Below are 25316 nucleotides of genomic sequence, written 5' to 3'. Positions count from 1 at the left end.
CAATCGGGACCCTGATCCAAAATCCCTCCACCACTGCATGTGTACATTTGGAGAGAGCCGTTTCATGATCCTTATAGTTCCAGTTGACACAGGTAAGGAAAGTTCACAAGGCAATATTGGCAAGATAGAACTGCTGAAAACAGCTCTCACGACAGCACAATTTCAGGTAAAATAATCTAAACAGTCTTCTGGCCTCTTGAAAAAAAACTGCTGGGGTAAAGATGAGGCTCTTCGTGTGCAGACATTCAAGGAGCTGTACATCTGAGTGTGCTCATTCAGTAGAAGCCAGATTGTTGAAATCATTTCAAAGGAGACGTGGAGCCAACATCCAAGGCATGCAATAAATGATTACATTGCTTCTTGATAAGTTTCCAACAGGCCAATCACTGACAATGGTCAGCAAAATGTGCTTCAGTTCACACTGCATGCACAGTCTACAGTCTAAGAGCAAATGCTTACAAGCAGCCGTCGTACAACCTTCGTTCCCTAGAAGGCGGACAAAATATACAAGTTAGCTTCTATACATTCCACCTATGGTTATCAAGGGAGCAGTCCAATTTTTATTTACAGGCTTACAGCAGCAGCCACAAAATGATCTTTACATAGCATGTAATTCCAGTCCATCACATGGGTTTGCTTAGTGGTCACCAACTTGTTTTTGCTCAACCGTAGGTGAACCTTCCGTGTCCCAACTACCCCCCCAAGACAAAGAGCCACAAGGAACCCCGCCCCTTATTTTTTTCTGCAGATGTTCCAGGCTTGCAACACGCTGCATGGAAGGTGTTCGACCCATTTTGCTGCCCACATGCTGCTGCTGCTCAGACCTGAATTGTGCACCAGTTGGTGCTGCAGAAGCTTCACTTGTTGGAGTCGCCCGCGCTACAGAAGGCAGGAAGGAAAAATTCAGCATATTAGATCAAAGAGGAGTGAGTATATTCTGCAACTGCCCAAGAGCAAAGAGCTTGTATACCTGGAGCAACCAATGACCGTGTTACCACATCCTCTGCCATTTTGACCTGCAAAAGGTAAACCACAGACAACCATTTTAAAATCACGCATTCTCCCATTTCCCAACATGGAACTTCAAGAAAATAAAAGACTTCCTATGAGGCCCACCATCAAGCAGGTGAAGGTGTGGGCTAATAATACTTACCTTTGCTCTAAGCGCCTCCACATCTGATTTAAGAACACGATTGTCCACCAACGCATTGTTGAACTTCTGAGTGATTTCAGTTAGTTGTTTGAACAAGGAAGAATTCTCTACTCTCAACTGTGCAACCTGTGAATACCAAATACTGAACTTACCGAAAAGCATTTCTGGAGACTTCGCAAAACATGAGGTTATGCAGAGAATTAGAGATGAACAGCAGCTACCTCCAAAAAAGGGAAGGAAAGGAAAAGGGGTAAGATTTTAGCTAGACCTGCATCTCTAGATCACTAAGATGTGCCTGCTTTCTCCTCCTTGACCGCCTTGCAGACTCTCGGTTGGACAACATTCTGGCAATGCTACCAACACTTTTAGAAATTCGACCATAAAATGAGGCCTAGTTATCAAAGATACAAAGAGTTCCTTCCCAATACATGTACAAGATTACCTCCGCATCCGCTTGACATCACCAGGAACTGTGTTCTGGCTAGATTCCACTTCTGCATCCTCATCATCGGACTGCTCCCGAGAAGACCCACTTGTGTTCATCCTGGCTGAGCCTGAAGGCACAGCTCCACCTTTTGGCTTTGGAGGTAATGCTGGAATCCCTATTGGCCCAGATGCCACTCTCTCTGCGTGCCATGCACGATTCAATTCTGATTTGAGCAAGATATTTAAATTTTAGAAACCGATAATCATACCTTGCAAAACTCCAACAAATGACTTAAGCAGCATTTATATTTATAACAGATCATTACCTACTTGGAACCTACGCATACCATTAAATCCAGGTTCAGCCTTCGGAACTGCTGTCACACCATGTGTACCACCAATTGGGGCATTCCTTCGTTGAGACTGTTGCACGCCTACAGCAAAGCAGGCAGGTGTTTCAGCACTAACCGCATATTTAATGGAACAATATTTAAACACTCCATTCCTACTAAGTACATTGTTCAAGGGTGCAAAACAAATTTCTGGTACCTACCACAGTTTGCATTGTGCAAATAAAACTGCTATATGACTAACAAAAGATTTTTCAAAGCCATTAGCAACATCATAATGCATACCACAAACTAGAGCTTGCATACATCACCGGCAGCCAGTGAGTCTTGGTTCCTTAGGTCTCTGCACTGATGATGTAGGTTTTTGGCCAAATATAAAAGCGTCCCTGCCTCATTATAAGCAATGGCCCTATCCAAGGTCACCCTTAGGTACAGGGTAAGGGCCTAGGCCATAGCCTCACCATTTATCACAGTAAAATGCACCTTGAAAGAATCAAGCAGCAATAAGAATCAGCCCAAAGTCTTTTGGAGGGGCCACCCAAGGGAGGGAAGATCAAACCATAAAGAGTAGCAAATCCAACCCAAACAGTAACAATTAACGCACATCAGTCCAGGGGTTCCTATTGCAGCCATATTTCGACACTTGGGAGGACTAGAGGAGGGTTTCTTGCTCTCACACAGCACGTAGTGAGCAGTTTAGGTTTTAACAGATCCTTTTGTATATATTTTACCTTTATTTAGGTCAGCAATATAAAGGAGATTAAAATCAAGTTTTCCTTTATATATTTTACCTTTATTTAGGTCAGCAATATAGAGGAGATTAAAATCAAGTTTTCTTTTGTCATTATCTTTCTTCTCTTCCTCTTCTTCGTATAGTTTCAGTTTTGTGTTTTGAAGTAACTACACGTCCGTTGATGCACTGTCCCTGTAATCTTGGATTCACACCAAAGAGAGATCAGAATAAACTTGATGGCAAGAAAGCATGTGCAACAAAGGCTTTTCGACTTAGAACTTTGGGGGACATGGCACAAAGTCTCTATATAAAGCCTAGTCAAATGCAAGAATTCATGGCAACGGTATGGTGTTATGCAAGAGTTTCACAACTCCTTTGAGAAAAGGGAGATGAAGAAAGGAAATGCTTGTAGGCATATGCTCACTTATGGTAGTGCTATGTGTGAACAGGGCTTAACCAAGGGCACTTTTTCCCATGTGGTTTTTCCCCTTGGATATTAAGTGTGAAAGGACACTCTACATATAATATTTTGTACTTCTATATTATATGGATGTGACACACATGCAAGGGTTGACTTGCATTTTGTGACTACCACACTTTTGGCTCTCTGGCTCTCTCTCTCTCTCTCTCTCTCTCTCTCTCTCTCTCTCTCATTTCTGTGTGTGAGCTTCTCCATCCTACACCTAACCCTAATGTGCAGGTTTGTGTGTGTGAGTGTGTGAGTCCAACACCAACAATTGGTATCAGAGCTGGGGGCTGCCTGTGGATTTCTATCCCTAAAATCTGCAGCAAACTGTGAATTTCCGTCCAAAACTGTGAAATTCCGTCGCTTGCAAGTTCTGTCCGTCGCTTGCAAAATTCCGTCCGCCGCTTGCAGAAATCCGTCGACGGAGCTAGTCCGCCCGTTTCGGCTTCCCGCGCCGGCAGCTTGTCTACAGCCTCCGTCCGATGTTCTCACCCAGCGCCTGTTTGCGGGTGGTCACACCAGCCAGCTCACGGTGGCCGACTGACGCCAGTGCCCATTCCGTACTGTGCCATCCGGGTACTGGCCTGCAGGTACTTTTTATACGGATTTTTTATTCACATGAAAATACAAATTTTGCAACCATTTCAAGGCAAGTCAGATTCAAACAAAATTCTAGGGGTTTGCCAAAAATTAGCCTTTGCCAAAAAAACTTGCAGGTGGTGCCATTCATGCTGTTTGGGTTGGAATTTGGGGGTTTTCCAAATTGAGGTCAAAATTGGCCAATTAACTGCACATTGAAGCGATTGGAGTGCATAAAAATTGGGGCTTTTCAGATTGGAGCATGTAATTGGGCATTACAACTGTGATTTGTCGCATATGTATACACATTGTGTGTAATTGGATAATTTGGTGCAGGTTTACACTTGCTTCAGTTTGCAGGCAAACATTTGCACAAGACATTTGGTTACCTGGCAGTGCACATTGGTGCTTGGTTTGCTTGCACGTATATTTTGTTGACATGGCTCAAAATGCTGCAGATGTATTTGGTGTGCTCACCCAGGAGGACAAGTTGGATGGATCTAACTACTCCCTCTGGAGTTTCATGATCCGTAATGCTCAAAGAGCTCCTGAAATAGAACCTACTCCCACACAAGAGCAGAAGAGATAGGACTCTAGGGATTCACAGGCCATGTCATTGATAGCCCTTTCAGTGAAAAGAACTATTATTCCGCACATTCGTTCTTGCAAGATGTCACATGCACTCTGCACTCAGTGCATGGTGACAAGATGGCTCATCATCAGAAGTGCAACAGTTGTACAGTATTAGAACCCAGTAGGATGATATTTGTCGTACGCCGTGACCCCATTGTACATCCTCAATCCAAGATAAGTCAAGCACGAGCTACGTAGGTCATTCCTCAGCCTTAGCGGGTCAGTCAGTCAGTCAAGTCCCTTAACCCACTTGAGAATCATTCATGCATGTAGAGTCAGTAGAAGCCTTAGGGTTTGCATCAGAAAGCACTCTGCATCCTGCATAATATGCATTCATATGCCTGTGCATCATTTAGAACATCCCAGAAGTCTTAGGGAATTTACTAGGATTTATCTGGTATTTTTTCCATATTTAATAGTATTTATTTAGCATTATTTGCATTATTGGGCCTTAGGGAATTTACTAGGATTTATCTGGTATTTTTTTCATATTTAATAGTATTTATTTAGCATTATTTGCATTATTGGGTCCAATAATGCAAATAATGCTAAATAAATACTACTAAATATGGAAAAAATACCAGATAAATCCTAGTAAATTCCCTAAGACTTCTGGGATGTTCTAAATGATGCACAGGCATATGAATGCATATTATGCAGGATGCAAAGTGCTTTCTGATGCAAACCCTAAGGCTTCTACTAACTCTACATGCATGAATGATTCTCAAGTGGGTTAAGGGACTTGACTGACTGACTGACCCGCTAAGGCTGAGGAATGACCTACGTAGCTCATGCCTGACTTATCATGGACTGAGGATGTACAATGGGGTCACGGCGTACGACAAATATCATCCTACTGGGTTCTAATACTGTACAACTGTTGCACTTCTGATGATGAGCCATCTTGTCACCATGCACTAAGTACAGAAGACTTCTGGGATGTTCTAAATGATGCACATGCATATGAATGCATATTATGCAGGATGCACAGTGCTTTCTAATGCAAACCCTAAGGCTTCTACTGACTCTACATGCATGAATGATTCTCTCCAAGTGGGTTAAGGAACTTGACTGACTGACTGAGGAATGACCTATGTAGCTCGTGCCTGACTCATCCTGGACTGAGGATGTATAATGGGGTCACGGCGTACGACAAATATCATCCTACTGGGTTCTAATACTGTACAACTGTTGCACTTCTGATGATGAGCCATCTTGTCACCATGCACTGAGTGCAGAGTGCATGTGACACAAGACATCGAAGCTTGCATGGGACACATTGGAAGCAATGTATCAGGTACGCAACGAGGAAAGAGTTGCCTACTTGAAGAGACAATTGGATCTTCTTTCTATGGATGAGGGTGATTCCATGGCAGATCATCTCACCAAAGTGAAAGATTTACAGGAGCAATTGCTCAACATTGATGAGGTTATCCCAGACAAACAGCTGGTCACCAACACTCTTCATTCTTCACCACCTTCCTACTTAGGCTTTCACACTTCTCTCAACCTCTCTTTGAGAGGAGGTGGTGATCCCGTCACTTTTGAAGAGCTGGTGGGTTTACTCTTGGAAGGAGAGCAAACAAGAGCAAACTTAGCGAGCAACCGTGGTGGAGACAAGGCATTTACAGCCAAGGATAAGGGTAAAGCAAAGAGCTTTAAGCATGGGGGACAACAGTCTAGCAAGGCTAGTCATGGACAGCCCTCTTCTGGTGGTGAAAAGTCTGACAAAGGGGATGCAAACAACCCCAAAAAGAAGGGCAAATGTCACTATTGCCATAAGCCTGGACACTACATCAGTGAATGTAGGAAGCGGATTGCAAAAGAGAAAAGGAAAGAAGCAAGCAATGCAGTAGCAGACTCTTCTGATGACAAAGCACAGCAATCAGCTAATGTAATTCAGGAAGAGTACACTTTTTTGGTCACATGCACTAGTGACACACCAAGTGCTTCAGACAATGATATGTCTTGCATTGCATCTGACAGACAGGATGTATCATGGTATTTTGATAGTGGTGCTTCGAGCCACATCACTTCATGCAAAGATGTATTTCAGCACTTGGTTTATGCTTCAAATGGCCGCACTGTATCATGTGCAAATCATACCACATATCCAGTAAAGGGAATTGGCAATGTCATACTTATTGCAGCCAATGGTGCCAATATATGTATGAAAAATGTATTGTATGTTCCAGGCATAAAGAAAAATCTGCTCTCCGTCTAACCCATAAACGACCAAGGTTTAAAGATTGAATTTGAAGATGGGAAGTGTTTGGTAAAAGACCCATCAAAGGGTTATGAAATAGTCACTTCTAGAACACGATACAAAGGCTTGTATAAGCTGGACAGCTATGACAAGCGTACTTATGATGCAAATACAGTGGCTGCCCACACTCCTGCTATGCATGATGCAGAGCTATGGCATGCTCGTTTTGGGCATGTAAATTTTCGGAGTTTGATGCTTTTGCAGAAGCATCATATGGTTGATAATATGCCGCCTCTTGAGTCTCCACTAAGACATGTATGTGGGGTGTATTTTGGGAAAGATGCAACGAAAACCATTCCCCAAAGATGGAGCTGTTAGAGCTGAAAGTAAATTACAGCTCATACATAGTGATGTATGTGGTCCGATGCGGACACCATCCATAGGGGGGCATCTTTACTTCGTCACATTCATTGATGACTACTCCAAGTTTGCTTGGGTTTAACCTTTGAAAGCGAAAGCAAAGATGTTTGCATGCTTTCGACACTTTGTAGCAATGGCTGAAAATATGTGTGGATGTAAAGTCCAAACACCCCGCTTGGATAGAGGTGGAGAATACATGTCAAATGCATTCAAGGATTATATGCTTCAAAAGGACATCAAACACCAATGTACTGTGCCTTACACACCGCAGCAGAATGGTGTAGCTGAGAGGAAAAATAGATCTCTCATGGAGATGGCAAGATGCATGGTGAAAGCACAAAAGTTGCCTCACAATTTTTGGATGGAAGCTATAATGTATGCAACTCATGTGTTGAACAGGTGTCCAACAAAAGCTTTGAAAACCATAACACTGAAACCGATCCCGTCAAGTGGGAAGACTTCGTTGGACACCCACACGCTTAATAGCACAACTTTAAAACCACAAATTTGAAATGGACAACTTAATACAACTTGAAATTGAAATGAAATAAAATGAAAAGATGGACACCAGCACTGGGACCGGAACGGGCCGACCCCCCCTCAATATATGATATATTTATTGGGAGTATTTAATAAATACAATGCTCCATGGGTTCCAAGAACCAGATGATGCCCATGCACATATGAAAACAATACCAAACAAATATACTCGAAGTCGACGTTCGAAAAAGATACTCGAAGCAGAACGACCACTAGCGTGGTCCTGTCTCTACGGTCCTGTGCTTTCACTGGACTCCGCGGAGAGCGCCTCACTGGTGTTCCGAGACCACGCACAAACAGGCGCTCTCATACTAACGCCTGGCTCTCCCGATCTTAGCACCTTTGGACCGAGGTTCTCCAATAGAGCTTGGACTACCCAGCACCGAACGGGTGTTGGCCGTATAAGGAGTCAGGAATCCCTTATCAGATTTAACACAAAAATACTTTACTTAAATCTGAAATTCACTTACTTGTGGATGGCTGAGGAAGTCCAATACCCATGTGTACAGTTACAAGAGAGAGACACCGAGATGAAGCCACTTGAAGAAAGAAAACACCACCTATGGAAAGGAAGTGCAACCTTTTGCCAAAAAGAAGATGGAGCTGCCGCCTTAGGAGAGGTAAAGTCCTCTTATGGGAACACAGCTACCAACAGAAGCAGCTATGCATGAAGATACAGCCACCTGAGTAGCTGGAGCGTGGCCTGCTGGTGGTGGAACAACAGCCCGGCTGCAGAGTGCAGCGTATTAGAGAAGTACACCCACGGTCTACTGGTGAAGGTCACACAACTGGCTGCTATTGTATGCTGCTGAAGATGGCCCACGTTTGCCTGCAAAAGAACAAGGCAACGCAGCCTGTGTGTAAACAGCCGCCAGATAAAGGGTTTAGCCGCCTGTGAGAAAAGGGGCACCTGGCTGCAGCCTATGTGGGTATTCGTAGCCTGTGGAGTGGCGGCCAATCGCCTGTAGAGGAGCAGCGTGGATGATTCAGCAACCGCCTGGTAAAGTAAGCGCAGCCGTACAGTAAAATATGGCAGCCGCCTTTGCGTAGGAAGAGCAGCCTGCAGGAGAAGATAGCGTGGAGTAAGCAGCCGCCTGTAGTTGTTCAGCCACCGAGTAAAATAGCACCACTAGAGAGCATGCGCCGGCTGTATGCAGCAATAGCACAGCCGCCTTTGAATTTTCTCTGCCGTCAGCAAGCGATGGAGCGCAGGGTGTTGGAAGCGCACAACTCTCGTCTTTATCAAAGGTGGTCGCCAGCTTCTTTTATTAAGGTTGGAGGAGGAGTAAACAAACTGTTTTGGTTGGCCTCCCCACGCTTGCATGTGGGTGGCCAGTGTGGGTAGGTGACCATGCCCACCCCCACACTCACTTAAGTGGGGCTCCCCACCTAAGTGGGTGCCCAAAGGGGATGCCCACTTTTAAGTGGGTGTGAACCTGTAACCTTATAAATCAAAAGGTTAGAAATAAAGTATTAAAACAACATGTGCGATATACTTACCACCTGTTCACATGCACCAAAACTCGTCAGAATACAGAGCAGACTTCACGACTCACTGGCAGGCGTCCCCGCTCAGTAAGTAACACGTCGAGCAGGCAAACACAAAAATACATGTCATGCGAAAACAATTTCAAACATGCAAATTATTGGTGCATGTGCAAATAGTAACATGGACATATCTCCCGTTCATGGAAGAGCAAACAGCCATAGACACAACCAAGTCAGTGCCAAGATGGTTGCTGAAAACTTTGCAAGAAAGCAAACTTGCAGCTCCACTCACAGGTAGAACAAGGGCTAGTTCCAGCCATGCATTGAATATACATTGTGGGGAGTCTGCATTAGCCATGGGTGGTCTCTTTGATTCAGAAGAGCCTTCTTCTTATGAAGAAGCACATGAGAATGAGCATTGGATGCAAGCTATGCAAGCTGAAATCTCTTCTATCATGAAGAACAATACTTGGGATCTTGTGGAATTGCCTAAAGGCAAGCATGTCATTGGAACAAAGTGGGTGTACAAAGTCAAAAGGAAGTCTGATGGTACTATTGACAGGTACAAAGTAAGACTTGTGGCTGAAGGCTACTCCCAGAAAAAGGGAATAGATTATGAGGAGACTTTTGCTCCTACTTCGAGAATGACCACAATAAGATCAGTGATTGCATTGGCTGCACATAAAGGATGGAAAGTGCATCGATTGGACATCAAAACTGCATTCTTAAATGGGGATTTACAGGAGGAAGTATATGTAAATCAGCCCATTGGTTTTGTAGTTCCTGATGAGGAACATAAAGTATGCAAGTTACACAAAGCATTGTATGGGTTAAAGCAAGCTCCAAGAGCTTGGTATGATAAAATACAAGCTCATCTAACCAGCCAAGGTTATGTGAATAGTCCAACTGAAAGCACATTGTATGTGAAGAAAACCGATGCCGATATTCTCATAGTCATCTTGTATGTAGATGACATGCTCATTACAGGTACTAGCAAAACACAGATTTCACATTTCAAAGCTGATTTGAAAGCTGAATTTGATATGTCAGATTTGGGGCCTTTACACTACTATCTTGGCATTCTGTTTATGCATACAGATGATGGCATTGTTATGCAGCAAACTAAGTACATAAAAAGTTTGCTAAAAAGGTTTCACATGGATGAATGTAAGCCCATTTCTACTCCAGTAGAACCAAGTGTACAGCTTACTATACATGATATTGGAGAGCCTTTTAAGGCCGGCATTTACAGCCAGGCAGTGGGATGTCTCATTTACTTGTGTAACACGAGACCAGACATATCTTTTGGGGTGTCTTTGTTGAGCAAATTCATGCACAGCCCAGGCACAAAGCATTGGCAAGCAGTCAAACGCATATTTTGTTATCTTCAGGGTATCCTGGATCTTGGTTTGTTCTATCCCAGGGGGGGACAGCTTGCAGCTTTATGCATACAGTGATTCAGATTGGGCTGGTGATATTGATACCAGGCAATCCACCAATGGGAATTGTTTTTTTCTTGGCAATTCATGCATATCTTGGTTGAGTAAAAAGCAACCCACTGTTGCCACATCTACTTGTGAGACTGAGTACAGGGCAGTCTTCACAGCTACAGTAGATTGTGTATGGTTGAGGAGATTATTGGCTGATCTTCGTGAGTGTCAGCAGACACCCACCACCATTCTCACTAATAGCCAAAGTGCTATGGCCGTGGCACAAAATCCAGTATTTCAAGCACGTACCAAGCACATTGAGATTCATTATCACTATGTCAGAGAGAGGTTACGTGCAGGGGAGATCAGTTTATCTTACTGCCCTATACAGAATAATATTGCAGATCTACTCACAAAGGCTTTACCTTGAGAAAAGTTTGAAGCTTTCCGCAAAGCTTTGGACTTACTCTCATACAGAGAGTGATTTGCTTGCGAAAGGACACTACATATAATATTTTGTACTTCTATATTATATGGATGTGACACACATGCAAGGGTTGACTTGCATTTTGTGGCTACCACACTTTTGGCTCTCTCTCTCTCTCTCTCTCTCTCTCTCTCTCTCTCTCTCATTTCTGTGTGTGAGCTTCTCCATCTTACACCTAACCCTAATGTGCAGGTTTGTGTGTGAGTGTGTAACACCAACAATGCTCACCTGAGGGCACTCTTTAATGCAAGGATTACAAACATATCCTTGATGGTGGAGGGATTGAAGGTTATGTAAACACAATGAAAAAAAACTCCTTGGATAAAGGAAAGGAATATGTGTCCAAAGCATCTGGTTATAAGACCAACTTTAAGTTTGGAGATGGTAAGCAAAGACCCTCAACTTATGGCAAGTCTATGAAAGATGCACAATTGGTGAGACAAGCAATGTATGGAGGGTTTGTGGAAAAGAACATGTGTATATGCCTGGCAGTAAAAAAGGTGAGAGTTCTATACAAAAGCATGGACCACAAGAAATACATAGTGATGAAGATGATTTCCACATACAAGGTTTGGGATGCATGCTTTTAATAATTGCCCCAAAGCCTATGTTTCAAAGCCACACGTAGATTCTACTTTCAAGAGGTCATGATCAGATTCATGGTTGAATATGCATAGTTGCACTAGTGATGCACAGAAAGGATTTAAGGAGATGATTCAAGAGAATAGGTTGGGCATACAGCACACGAGTAGAGGATTGGTGTCACAAGACATGACTCAAGAAACTCACAAGAAACATCATGGCAAGTCACATGGGAATAGGGGTCAAATTTTGAAAAAAAAACGTAAATGAAAAGAGCTAAAAGCTAACGAAAGATGGTTACATGGGCTTACAATAGATGCCAACTTTCCAATGCTGAAACTCTTGAGGTAGACACTCCCTTTAAAATGATCTTCGTGATCGTTTTTTGTGCTTTTCACTTTTGAGATATTTTTTTTCTTAAAAGAAATTAGCAAGAACTATATTTTTTGGGTCTACAACTACCAAATTCAAGTGAGTGTGAACTTAAAAAGATCCTCTCCAAGCTCTACTATGATTCCCAAGTGACTTCCCAATATCAATGCATGAGTTGCTTGAGTTATGCCTATGCCACATGCCCGGCAACAAATGGTTGCATATGCTAGAAAGGTATTTTAACCCTCTTGCCAATCAAACCTCATTTTAACAATGATCCCCCTCTCTTCAATAGTGGAAAGCTGGAATTTCAGCAACAATTTTCCAGAATGATCGAACACTAGTTTCCGAATTTCAAATCGTCAAACCTGATAAAGCTCTTAAATTTTAATATTGGAAAGGATTTCAAGAGACAAAGATAGGGTTGCACAGAAGGATATCAAGGGACATGGAGAGGATACTCGATAAGAAAGTGGAATAATTCCTTTTGATCTAGGTGGCATTCTGGAAGTGAATGAAGCTCAAAAGGAAAGCTATTAGTCCAAGTGGCATAACCAAAAACTCATACAAATCAAATGATGTCTTGAATGCCATTTTGTGTACATCCTATGGTGCCACCTGCACCTAGTGATATCCACTCTTAAGATCAATGTGCCCGAAACATGCAGACCCATCAAGTTTATCGGGGATATCATCTATGCGTGGGACTCGAAATTGGTTCTTAATGGTGAGCTTGTTTAAAGCCCGATAATCCACACACATGCAGAAGGAATTGACCTCCTCCCATCACATTTAGCAATGTCACATACAAAAACCAAGTGCACAAAAACACTCTTTTTCATTGCTTTATTAATCTGAACATGAGATACAACTGGGATGGAGTTTCCCTCTTGGCAAACATCAATAACATGCTTGTGGTCTCTATGCATAAGAGTAATCCTATTTGTCTTATACTCCTTGCATGGCTCAATGTGGTGATGCCATAGCTTTCCCAGCAATACATCACATCCATGCAATGTTGCAACAAAGAAATTTTCATGATCGAGATACCCCTGTATACGAATGCGCAACTTCCCAATGATAGGGGTCACTTGCACTTGCTTACCCACAAAGGCGGCCTCCATTTCGATATGGGGTCCCATGTCCCCTACATGAATGTTTAATGCTGATGCCATCTCCACAGAAATGAAGGTATCTGTGGCACAATCATCAAACATAAAAAGAGTGCGAGCTGATCCTTGAGCTGCCCCCAAGCTTTGCAAACCATCCTCTCTATGTCATCATTTCTAGTATTCCCTTTGACATCGCGAATGGCATGCACATTTGCCTTTTGCTACTTCTAATTGTCCTTATTATTGCGTTTAGAACATTCACAAAACATGTGATCTTGGCTACCACATGAGAAGCATTTACTCTCATTAGCATATTGCTCCCTTTGCTCAGGAGTTAGGCTAAACTTGTGCTTTTTCTGAGAGGTGTTTTGACCAGCCCTTTTTCTGAGAGAGGTTTTGACCAGCCCTCTCTTTGCCCTTGAAAGCATGGTCTCCTTTGCCAAAACGCTACAGCCTTCAATTTATGCTCCAATTGCTCAGTGGTAAGAGCAATTGCTATGTAGTCCTATAAAGTAGCATTGTGATGCGTATCAAGACTGGATTTGTAAACCGGTTGAAGTCCAAACTTGAACTTCCTCTTCTACTCAGGTTCACCCACCCTTGTGCAGGTCACCGTTGCATAGGGCAAATGCCTCTGTGCCACATATTTCTCGCCATGGTCATGTGCATGCACCTACTGCTGCCTCATTGGATAAGGGGAAGAGGAAGATAGATGAGGAGGGTCACCATGCCAAGAGGCTGAAGGAAATTAAGGGAAGTGATAAGTCTATCAAGCTTGAAACTTATCATGGTGATTATGATGCGAGCAAGGCAATGGCTTTCATAGCTTAGTTTGATATTGCCTTCAATGATGAGGAGTTTTGGAGAAGTCAAAGATTCACCATGTGAGCTTGTTTCTAAAGGGCAGAGCTGCCCATTGGTGGATCATCAAAAAGATTTCTAGTACCCAGTTCAGACATGGGAGGACTCCAAAGAGAGGTTTTATGCACAGTTCTTATCTCCCAATACTTTGGAGAAGATCATGAGCAAGTGGGACAAGATAGAGCAAAAAGATAATGAGTTTGGGCAAACATATGTGAACAAATTTTGGAAGATCTATTTGGAGGTCCCTTGCGCATGGCTATCCATGGTATGACAACTGTTCACATGGAACCCAATGCCCAAACCACCGTTTCCTTACTAAGAAGAGGGAAAGAACCGTGCTCTAATACCACTATAACTACATCAGCTAGGTGTGAACGTACTTGTTGGAGTATGCACAGGCGGAAGCATAGACAAGGAAAGAGAGAGAGCTTGTTGACAAGATCACCTTTATTATAGCATGAAGCTTTTACGATGGCAATAGCCAGCAAGGGAGTGCAGTACAATTGTGCTAGGATGGGATGATAACAAGTGAAAATGGGGAGGCCCCTTTTATAGTGATCCAAGGAAGCTGGCCGACTGGCCGACAGCCTCACGATCTACTAAAAGGAGAATCAATCGATAAAACCCAATAAATATGCATGTCCCCAAAACACTCAGGTGCACAATATTCTAACACCCCCTTTGCAACTCATAGTGTGCAAAGAGTCTGAAGAAGATAAGCTGATGAAAATGCAACCATGGACCCTCCAGCACTGTAGATACTGGAATCACCTCGGAGAGAGCACCCACCAACCTGTTTCCTACCACGAACAGCAAAGAACTCTGCTTGGCTCTGAATTCCCACACAAGTGTGCAATGAACTCCAAGAATTGAATGATGAGCTGCCAGACACACCGTGCCTATTATCCCCCAACATAGTGAACTGTGAAGACATCACGTCCCAAAAACCTCGAACAATGAACTCGGAACAGATCCTATCCATATTCTCTGCTACACCAAAGCTAACGTTGTCCTGCCAGATTTTTAATGCTTGGAACTCCGACTCATGGTTCCCATGCACCAAAAAATGAAGTTGCTACCAGCCCCCTCTCCTACCCACAAGCCTCCTCTGGTTGGAAGCACATGGGGGAAACACTTCATGTATACTAGAGAAGAACATTGTCTTGGTCCTCCCGATCCAGAAGCGCCTTGGAAGCCCTAGATGAGTCACTAGAAGTATTTGTTATCACTGCCTTGTGTTGTGTCTTTGCATGAAGACTTGCCCTTGGTCTTGTCCTTCTTCTTGGACAAACAATCCTTAGACAAATGTCCTCTCTTCCCACACCAGAAGCAACAACTCCAACCTTTCTTCTGTACTGAAGCAAGTGTCAGATCTTCCCACACGAGAAGCAACGGCTCCAACGTTTCTTCTGTGCTGAAGCAAGTGCCTGATCTAATGCTTAGAACTCTGACTCATGCACCACAAAATGAAGTTGCTACCAACCCCCTCTTCCACCCACAAGCCTCCTCTGGTTGGAAGCACACGTGGGAAACTTCATGTATACGAGAGAAGAACACCATCTTGGTCCTCCCGCACCCTGGAAGCCCTGGATGAGTTCGCTAGAAGTATCTATATCACTGCCTTGTGTTGTGTCTTTGCCCTTCTTCTAAGATAAGACTTGTCCTTGGTCAGAGGTCTTGTCCTCCTCCTTAGACAAACAATCCTTAGACAAATGTCCTCTCTTCCCGCATGAGAGGCAACGACTCCAACCTTTCTTCTGTACTGAAGCAAGTGCCTGATCTAAACTGTTAAGAGGCACCTTGATCTTACCTGAGAAACTAGAACCGTCTCTTCTTCCAAGAGAAGGGAGTTAAGGTCATCAAGATTCAAAATCCAGTTGAGTGATTGTGACCTGGCACCTCAAAGTCCAAGAAACCACATCATACTCCGGGGGAAGCTTGGTGAGGATAAGTGCAGCCAACTGAGCAGAGGACAAAGCAGCACCCATTGCTAGTAACTGGTCATGGATAACCTTGGCCTTCATGAGAAATGACTCCATAGAATTGCTAGCAGGAAATAACATACCATAGAGTTGCCCTTGCAAAGTAACTGCCTCCATCAGATCCTCCAATTTGGACCATACGTGATGTGCATTGGTAAGAGTTTGCAGGCCGGTGAGACCTCCTTCATAATGGTCCACGCAAGCATGTAGTGCGCCTTTGAATCACGATCCTCCCAGTCTTGTAATTCCGCAAGGAATTCATCCTCTTGAACCTGGGTCAACGCCCCGAGTTCTAAGGACGCTCAGGCTTCTTCTCACTGTCCTAAACAATCTCCCACGGACCCTTATGGATGAACCAAATCCGCAAATTCAGCTTCCAATGAGCATAGTTGGTTCCGCCATATCCATAGCAACAAAGTACACAAATCTCAACACTCCAAGACTCCTCTCGAGCACTTTCCAACGAAGCGAGGCATGAGGACCAATCAGCCCCCTCTCAAATCTGAGAGAGAAAGAGGCTGGATAGCTGCAAAACAGTCCACCAAAACGCACTGGAAACACCCAACCGGAGGGAGGGGAAGCCAAGGAAGAAGCAGAGATGTCGGGTCCGCTTATCAGGTTGCACCACACGCGAAGAAACCACCTCCAGAAGCTGTCCTGTCTGTAAAAACAGCAGCAGCCACTACACCACCAGCCACTTGGACTTGCACCTTGTCACCTTGCAGGGGTAACACGGGGCAGGAGCAACCCGGTAGAAAAATGCTGGTGTGAAGATGCTGAAAACGCAGGATCAGCAGTAAAACGCAGCCAGCAGAGAAGAAAACACAGCCAGCAAAGAAGAAAACGTAGCCACCTTCTTAAGCCAGAAACGCAGGAGAAGAGGGAAACAAGACGCAGATCAGGGCAGGTAGGTACCTAAGCGACTGATACCATGCTGGAGTATGCACAGGCACAAGCATAGACAAGGAAAGAGAGACAGCTTGTTGACAAGATCACCTTTATTAAAGCATAACGCTTTTAGAATGGCAATAGCCAGCAAGGGAGTGCAGTACAATTGTGCTAGGATTGGATGATAACAAGTGAATATGGGGAGGCCCCTTTTATAGTGATGCAAGGAAGCTGACCGACTGCACGAAGAGCTGGCCGACAACCTCACGACCTACTAAAAGGAGAATCCATGGATGAAACCCAATAAATATGCATGGCCCCAAAACACTGAGATGCACAATATTCTAAAAGTACTTGGGCACCATCTCATGAACAAAATACTCGTCAACACTTAAAATGTACTAACTACAAACGCACAAGATAACTGAAAGATACAACACTGCACAAGACAAACTGCAAAAGGAAAGCATTGTACAGTACACTACCACTGGGCCCGCGAACTGGCTAACCTCCCCTCAATACTAAAGTAATCCGTTTCTTCGCTTGTGCGCATGTTTCCCACGTTGGAAACGTGAGGGAAACGGCATTTTTTCAAAGGTTTGTCCTCCTTTAAAAAATCCAACCTTACCTTAAAAAAACGGCCAACAATTGGCTGCGTGGTAGAGATTTGGGGGAAAAAAATCTAAGCTACGTTTTTTTCCTTCGCAACACACGTCTACCTTTTTTTGCTTCCCAACACGCCTACACTCTCCCATGCGCGCCTACAGGGTTCATGCAGGAAGAGAAGATCGGTTCAACAAACCAAACCAAACCTCTCCCATGCTTGTGTTTTCATTGTGCCCCGAGAACTGTGCTTTTCTCATCTTGCAGATGCCCCCTTGACGTCAAAAACTCTCTCACTACCTAATGCTATAGCCTTAAATTGCAAATGCAATGAGATTGTGCTAGTTCTAGAGTGGTTCTGCACCAAGACTCTTGAGTCTGTCCCACCTTGAACAAGAAGAGCCCCTGCATTTAAGTGACTCCAACAATGTTTTCCTCACCATCGACTTTCATAGTGCCTCTTGTGAACCCATTCAAGCCCAAACCACCAGTCGCCCCTGAGCCCCTTTGGAAGTATGTCACTCCTATAGCCGCATTCAGTAAAGGGGGAAGCAAGAAATGGAAGTGTAGCTTCTGCAAGATTGAGTTTGTTGGCTCCTATCCTCGAGTGCGAGCCCATTTGCTTGGCATAACAAGGGAAGGTATTCAGGTTTGCTACAAGGTTACTCTTGAAGACCGCCCAGGAGGACCATGAGAGTGCTCTCAAGAAGCAAAAGACTCAGCATGGTGCAGCCAAGAAGACATTGGTGCCACAAGTTACACAACCCTCTTTGCAAGGCATGTTCAATGAGCAGTCCAGAGAGGAGGTAGATGAGGCGGTGGCTCGTTTCTTCTACGCGTGTGGTCTTGCTTTTGCATTGGCTCGCTCCACGTATTTCGATGCAGTGGTGTCAGCGATAGCATCTTTTGGCAAAGGATACAAGCCTCCCAACTACGAGAAGCTACGGATCACACTTCTAGACAACGAAAGATCAAGGGTATGTTCCCGTCTCTCTATCGTTGAGTCTACTTGGCCTCATTATGGTTACTCCATAGTCTCTGATGGATGGACACACAGTTAAGAGGCCACTCCTTAATTTTATGGTCTCAAGTGCAAGGGGTGTTGTGTTTGAGAAATCTGTTGACACCAACGAGAGTCAGAAAATAGGACAGTTTATTGCAGAGGCTTTGAAGGATATCATCAGGGAAGTAGGCGTTGACAACGTGGTGCAGATTAATCACGAACAATGCAGCAAATTGCACATTTGCAGGACACTTGGTGAGCGAGGAGTTCCCTCATATTTTTTGGGCTCCTTGTGCAACTCACTACTTGAATTTGTTGAAGGATCTTTATCACTTGGATGGAGGAGGCAATCACAAGCGGCAAGGAGGTTCAGCAGTTAATTGCAAATCATGATGCCACAAGAGCCATGTTTGGTAAGCTCTCCAAACTCAAGCTAATCGATACACGGTTTGCCTCTAACTTCATTATGCTGCATTGACTAGTGAAGGTAAAGAGTTCACTCAAGCATCTTGTTACAAGTGATGAGTGGGATGCTTAGAAGGCCCGTAATGAGCCAGCAAAGGTAATTGAAAACAAGATCTTGTCACGCTAATGTGGAGAAGTATGTGAAGGTTTTGTGGCCAGTTATGGCCATGCTTCGCATGGTCAACAAAGATGAGCCACGCATGGGTGTTGTGTATAAAGGCATTGATCAAATGCTGGAGAAGATCAAGAAACTATTGAAAGAAGAGATAGAGGGGGATTCTCATTATGAGGAGATTCGAGCACTTGCGCAAGAAAGGTGGGAAATGCTGCATTCACCTCTTGGAAGACATTGGATAGGGTGGGCAAAGATCTTGCTAAGAAGTCAAAATACAAGGAGCAGTTGTCCGATTACATTGGATTGAAGGGGGGCTTTGGTGACACTGCAGAATCTATGCAGACAATGTCTCCTATTGCATGGTGGGAGAATCATGGCACAGTTGCTCCACATTTGCAAAGATTGGCCATTCGGGTGTTGTCTCAAGTGTCCAATGCCTCAGCTTGTGAGCGCAATTTGTCTACTTATGGGTTTATTCATTTGGTTAATCGCAATCGACTAGGTCATAAGAAAGCTGAGGACCTAGTGTATGTACATAGCAACCTCACATTAATATCTAGGAAGGAGGCTTCCTATGTCTCAGGGCCATGCCAACAATGGGATGTATTGGAGGAGGATGCTTTAGAAGCATGTATTGAGGATCTACTTGATGATGAAATTGTAGAATCTATGTAATTGTATCATGTCATTGATATGTCACGGATGTGTTTGTCACTCATGTATTTGTCTCCCAATGTTTGGTTCGTGAGAAACTCAAAGCAAGTCTTTCTTTTAAATGTGGTTTTAATGTTTCGTTTATGTTATGCACTGTATATTGGCTTTGAAACTCAACCTACCCTCGACGTTTCCATCCACATAGGTTTGCCGTTTCCTCGCGTTTCCTGTCCTATGACGTTTTCCTATCAAAAACGTTTCATGCAACCTAGCTAAAGTATATTATTGGCGTATCTAATCTATGTACAAAGTTCCAAGGAGATAATCCAATGCAATGCAAATATAAAGACAAGTTACCCAAACAAAAGAGTCTCATACACCTATAGGAAAGTGAACACGAATCTGTTATTCTGAGACGATGCACAAACAGGCACTCTCGTACTAGAGCCAGGCTCACCCTCGCAGAGACCGTGGTTTAGGCCTTCTAGGTATGAGTGCACAACCAGGTACATGTAACACGCAGAAGCTCTGGGGGTCTTCTTTCAGCCCTAAACACCGCTAGCAACTTGCTGATGCAAAACGCAGACATGAAGAGAGAGTAGAGAGAGAGAGAGAGAGAGAGAGAGAGGAGCTGGAAATCCAGTATATTCATATAGTACAAAAAGGTACTCCTAATCTACAGCCCTTGGCTGCCTTCATAAAAAAGGTGATAAACACCCAAAATCTGGTCCTAAAGCTGGACCTTAAGGACCCATTCCCTAGAGGAATGAATGAATCTATCAATGAGCTCATGTGCCCTTATATACTCTTCTTAAATCAAAGCTGAGCTGGCCGACTGCTGTCGGATCAGCCGACTGGGCACTTTTTCCCATAAATAGTAACGCCTGCAGCCGCCTTGCTCTCCAGTTCAGTTGACACACCTGTATGCAGCCGACAGCCTCTTGCTTAATTCTGGTACAGCCGACAGGCCTTCCTCTTCATGCCCTCCAGCCTTGCTCCAAGTCCACACTGGCCTTGTGCTCCAAAATCCTAACTCTACTTGTCCTTTTTCTGGCTGCCCCTTCTGGATTAGCCCTGAGAAGGTACATGAGCATGTCATGCACATGACAGTACACGTACATGAACAGGTACAAGTACACGAACCATTCCAAGTACATGATAAGTACTCTCAAGGCTGATTCACGGCAAGAACAATTGGCACAGTAGGTATAGTGGGATATTCAGCAAGTACCACAATGTGTACAGCAGGTACAATCGGATATTCAGCAGATACCACTGTTTACAGCCGGTACAAGTGGTACAGCAGGTACAATAGGATATTCAGCAGATACCACTGTTTACAGCCGGTAGAAGTGGTAGAGCAGGTACAATAGGATATTCAGCAGATATACAGTGTGTACAGCCAGTACAAGAGTACAACAGGGACCAAGGCAAGTACAGCAGCTTGCAAAGAAGGTACAGTAAGTGCGGCTGGTGCAGAGAGTACATGCAGCTGAGCTACTGTACAGCCTGGTACAGATGTGCAGGTGCAGCCAGTAGAGCTGTACGGCTGAGTGCAGCTGGGCAGCATGAAGCAGTACGGACAGGTACAGTTGATGCAGAACGTCAGCTGAAAGCTGTACGGTGGATGTATGGCAGCCTGGAGCAAGTCTGTGCAGCAGCAAGCAGAGCACCTGTGCAGATGGAGGAGGAGGAGGAGGAGGAGGAAGTGATGCGCTTCACCAAACGTGAGAGAGAGGGAGCAAGAGTGAGTGGTTGGTGAAGGGGTCCACCGCCCCCCCCCCCCCCAAATGTGCCTCGTGCTGCAGCCCCACCTCAAACGATGGTGGGCACCTCCTTTCAGTGCCCACACACTAATGTGGGTTTACATGGTCAAAAGGATGCCCAATGGTTGGGCTGCCCATACATGAATCCCTTGGGCCCCGGGCACTGGCCAGTGGAGTTGGCCGGTGCCCAACTTTAATGAGTGGGAACAGCTAAGGTTATCAAACCTTTATAATAATAAACAAAGGTTTAGATTAATACTTACCACCTATTCACATGCCAGAATGCAGGGCACTCACAGGTGAGCGTCCCCGGCCCATGAACTGGACACCTCATCGCAGGCATTCACACGAAATCAGCTTCAAGCAAGTAAAGATGCGTGCACATGCATTATGCAATGGATACATCTCCCATTCCTGGAACCTGTAAATAGCATGTCTTCCTAAGCACAGAACTAGCTCAATGGGAAGCCTAAAAGTGGGATCCCTTACAGTGGGTTCCACGTCCTGGCCACACTACGGGTGACACGAGGCCAGGCCTCACAAAGGTGACACGAGGCTTGGCCTCAGTATGGGCAACACGAAGCTCCCTGGCTTCTCGTACCTTTGCACAAAATAGGCGCTAACAAGAAGAGATCTAGACTGGCTAAGAAGCTTGTAATTAATAGCCTAGGCCTAATAATCGCTAAAAGCATATAAATAAAGCATGAAAGCTTTATAAATAACAGCACGCCACTTATACCGGGGATATTGCTATATAAGGGACATAGGGTGACTTATTAGACACAACAAGAGATCAAGGAGCCACGCGGTAGCCTGGGGCTACTACAAAGCGTATGGCCATGGAGCAGTCGGTGGGTGGCTACAGCTTGGTCATATGGGATGCCAAGTTGGAGTCATCGGTGACTAGCCACAGTCTATCGCGGTCACGCGACCTGTTGACGTTTAGGTCTATGGAAACCTTGCTATGGTTTCTCAAATTCGTCCTCTACTCACGATAACTTAGCTAGTGGCACCCAACTCTCAGCTACGGGGGAAGCTAGTGAGGAGTTGGTGGAAGACAATACGGGCGTGCACGTGACATTAACCTTGTTACATTTACTCAAGGTTCACTCTTCAACTTTCAATCTCCAAGTTTACATGTTTGGCTTTGCATTTTGTGCTTGTGATGTATCAAGTTTTTTTCAAAATTCAAGCTGACTTATCTATGATTAACAATGATGTCAGGTCATCGGCCAACCGTGAAGAAAGACACTCATGACTTTGTGACCACTCTTTGTCAAACAGTACAGTTTGATAGAAAGAAGACTCCCGGAATTCCAATCTGACAAAACTTGGCAGCACCTGACAATAGACTTTAAAATAGGCATTCCAAAAATTTCCTAAACACTGTGACATGCTGGGACAATTGTAGACAAATTTATTAAACAACTCACATGCAGCCCTTTGACCTGTTCAGACCAATTGGATCCTAAAACACCACCTCAAATGTCCACCTAAAGCAGATTGTCTTTCAGGCCTAACGTAACAATTCTACCGAGAGGATCCACAAAAATATCTGAAACACAGTGACACTAGACCATCTGCACATCTCCAACCAAAATCTTCTTATGCAAAAACTGATACTTAAATTTGATGTGCTTCATTCAGTGGAGATGTGGCACCCAAGGTTCTGCATGATCACCAGGCTCTAAAAGTCATTTGCGTCTACTTCCATGTCCTTAGTTGCACATCTACAACCAAGACCTTCTTATGCAAGAAGGGGCTCCAGTGGGACAAGCAAAACATGGAATTCCGAATCCTACAAAAGCAACTAAAATTGTCGCAGTGCAATATCTTGCCTGTGCTGCTATGTATCCTAGGGCACCCTGCACTACCAACTGTTGTTCAAGAATCGCTCCTCCCTTGGATGAATTCAATATACTGAGCCAAAGCTAAAGAAAGAAGAGTTTAAAGAGCGCTCAAGAAAGATTTCCTCTCCAACAATCTCCAGCTCAAGCAACATAAGGCTATGGCTCTGATCCCCAGCCTGCACCTTGAGTGCATAATAAAAAATCATTTTCTTGTCTGCAACCCCTCCCAGCTTTGTGTTTCTCACAATAAAGACCTATATAGCACGAAAAGTCATGGATGCTTCTCTGACCCAAAACTCCTGTATATGTTTTATAATCTTGTGTAAGAAAATTAGTCAATACTTTAAAGTAGAGCATGCAAGAGTGCATAAATCTAATGATCTTGGTTTCCTTGTTAGGGAAAGCGAAAATGTTTCAACAACACTCCTGTTGAACTTAGACCAACACCAACACCTACAGCATAGCAATGTTACAGCTTTCCAAAACATGTATGAAGATCTTCTACAAACAACTAAAAAGAACAACTTGCAGTTGCCATGTCACACTTCAACATCTAGAGCAAGGCAAGTACATGAAAACAGCAAGGAATTCGAGAAAGATAGAGAAAGAGACCCGTGTTAAAGCAACTGCTGCGCAAGCTATGTCCAGTTGTCGCTTCAGCATAAGCTCATATTCCTGCAGATTCCTGTGGCCAAAATTGGGTATCTCATTCTGCAGCCCAGTGAATAATGGATGTAGAGCACCAGAAACTTGCTGTTCAGGGAACTCATTAATTTCAATGATGGAAGGGCCATCTTTATTCTGTGCTTTTGGAAGGGCAGAGCCATGATGATGATTCTCGCTCTGTGCCCCCAAAATCAAAGATTCCTCTCTTTCAGGTATTGCAATATGGTTGGGGTTGGGGTTAGGGTTAGGATGAGTGGTAAGGTTGGGGTTAGGGTCAGGGTCAGGAATAGGGATAATGTTGGGGGTCGGTCCATGGCTGTGGTTGGTACTAGGGGTATGGCCATGGCTATGGTTATGACCATGAACATAACTATGGCTAGGGTTATGGTTAGAGTTATGGCTATGAATAATGGTATGGCTAAGGTTGGGGTTAGAGTTATGGCCATGGCTATCTGCATGGGTGTGGGTATGGGTATGAGTATCGGGAGGGTTAGGGAAAGCCGCAGGGTTACTGTTGTGATCTGCATCTTCCTCTCTCTCTGCAACAGTGGAGGTTTTACTGTCAGTTTTACCAGAATCGTTTGTAGCATGGTTCTTGAGAAACTCCTGGAACGCCCACTCAGAATCAATTCGACTCATTGCTTTGCCAATCTCCTGCTTGTTGGTGTTCTCCGGCTTTGCAGGGTCGACTAAAGCATGATTCTTCAGAAACTCTTGAAACGCCCATTCTGAATCGATTCGAGTGATCTTCTTACCGATTCCTTCAGCGGAACCCCCGGATTCTTGGGCCAAGAAACTCTCCACTCCAAAGCTCGGGCCATGGCTGTGGTCGCCAATGAGGTTGCTGCTGCTACTGTTGTTGCTGTTGCTGTTGGTGTCCAGCTTCCAAAGGGTGCCCACAATGTCGTCCACGGAGAAGTTGCGCTCCATGCCCTAGCACCTTTCTAAGATCGACGCTGTGTTTTTCTCTAATGTAACCCTAGCACACTCTGCCCAAATATGTGCTGTCTCAGTTGTAACCCTAGGTCGCTCTGTAGGTCTGTGCAGGATTTAGCTTGTAGAATCTCTCTAGGTCCTACCGTCCAAGAAGTAGGGCAACACTTCAGCAAGATTAAGCAAGGAAACGTATAGAAGCAAATCTCCTGGGTCCTCTAAGTAAGGGGAGACAGCTAAGTTGGTTGAATTGATGACGTAGAAAAAAAAACACATGAATTTCCGTAATCTACATTTCTCTCCACTTTTTTGACTCCATTGAATTTAATTTTGAACATCATTTTAAATTCCCATCTTTGGCTTGCCCTTGGTAGGCTATGTGTTCACTTGGTTTTAGAGCACCTCAACCACATTACTCTTGAACATGGGGGTCTTTACGGGATTAAAAAGCATTCATTGGGTGGGTCTGAACTAAATAAAGGCCTAGTGGTAAGGTGCTGAAGTCCCATGCATGAGGTGCTGGGTTCAATACCTGCTGGCTATTGACAAC

General features: G+C 44.3%; 1 protein-coding gene across 4 annotated transcripts; it reads right to left on the bottom strand.

Annotated features, from left to right (window-relative positions):
* Positions 1-336: 336 nt before the first annotated feature.
* Positions 337-25045, bottom strand: LOC147639189 (light-inducible protein CPRF2-like). Of its 4 annotated transcripts, none has more exons than XM_086788211.1 (7): positions 23780-25045; positions 1906-2002; positions 1596-1803; positions 1422-1497; positions 1154-1279; positions 971-1016; positions 337-879 (listed from the first exon to the last, which is right to left on the bottom strand). In XM_086788211.1, the coding sequence occupies exons 1-7, from the start codon at positions 24761-24763 to the stop codon at positions 638-640; spliced, it is 1779 nt and encodes a 592-aa protein (XP_086644337.1). In that variant the 5' UTR covers positions 24764-25045; the 3' UTR covers positions 337-637. The 4 variants fall into 4 exon arrangements, with proteins under 4 accessions (XP_086644337.1, XP_086644354.1, XP_086644345.1 ...); XM_086788228.1 differs by having other exon boundaries at positions 1596-1779; positions 23780-24985; XM_086788219.1 differs by having other exon boundaries at positions 1927-2002; positions 23780-24984.
* Between the last annotated feature and the right edge of the window lie 271 nt (positions 25046-25316).

Source organism: Cibotium barometz, chromosome 4, assembly GCF_041138505.1.
Source record: "Cibotium barometz isolate CiBa-2024 chromosome 4, ASM4113850v1, whole genome shotgun sequence".
Classification (NCBI taxonomy): domain Eukaryota; kingdom Viridiplantae; phylum Streptophyta; class Polypodiopsida; order Cyatheales; family Cibotiaceae; genus Cibotium; species Cibotium barometz.
This window is presented reverse-complemented; position numbering and strand designations above follow the sequence as displayed.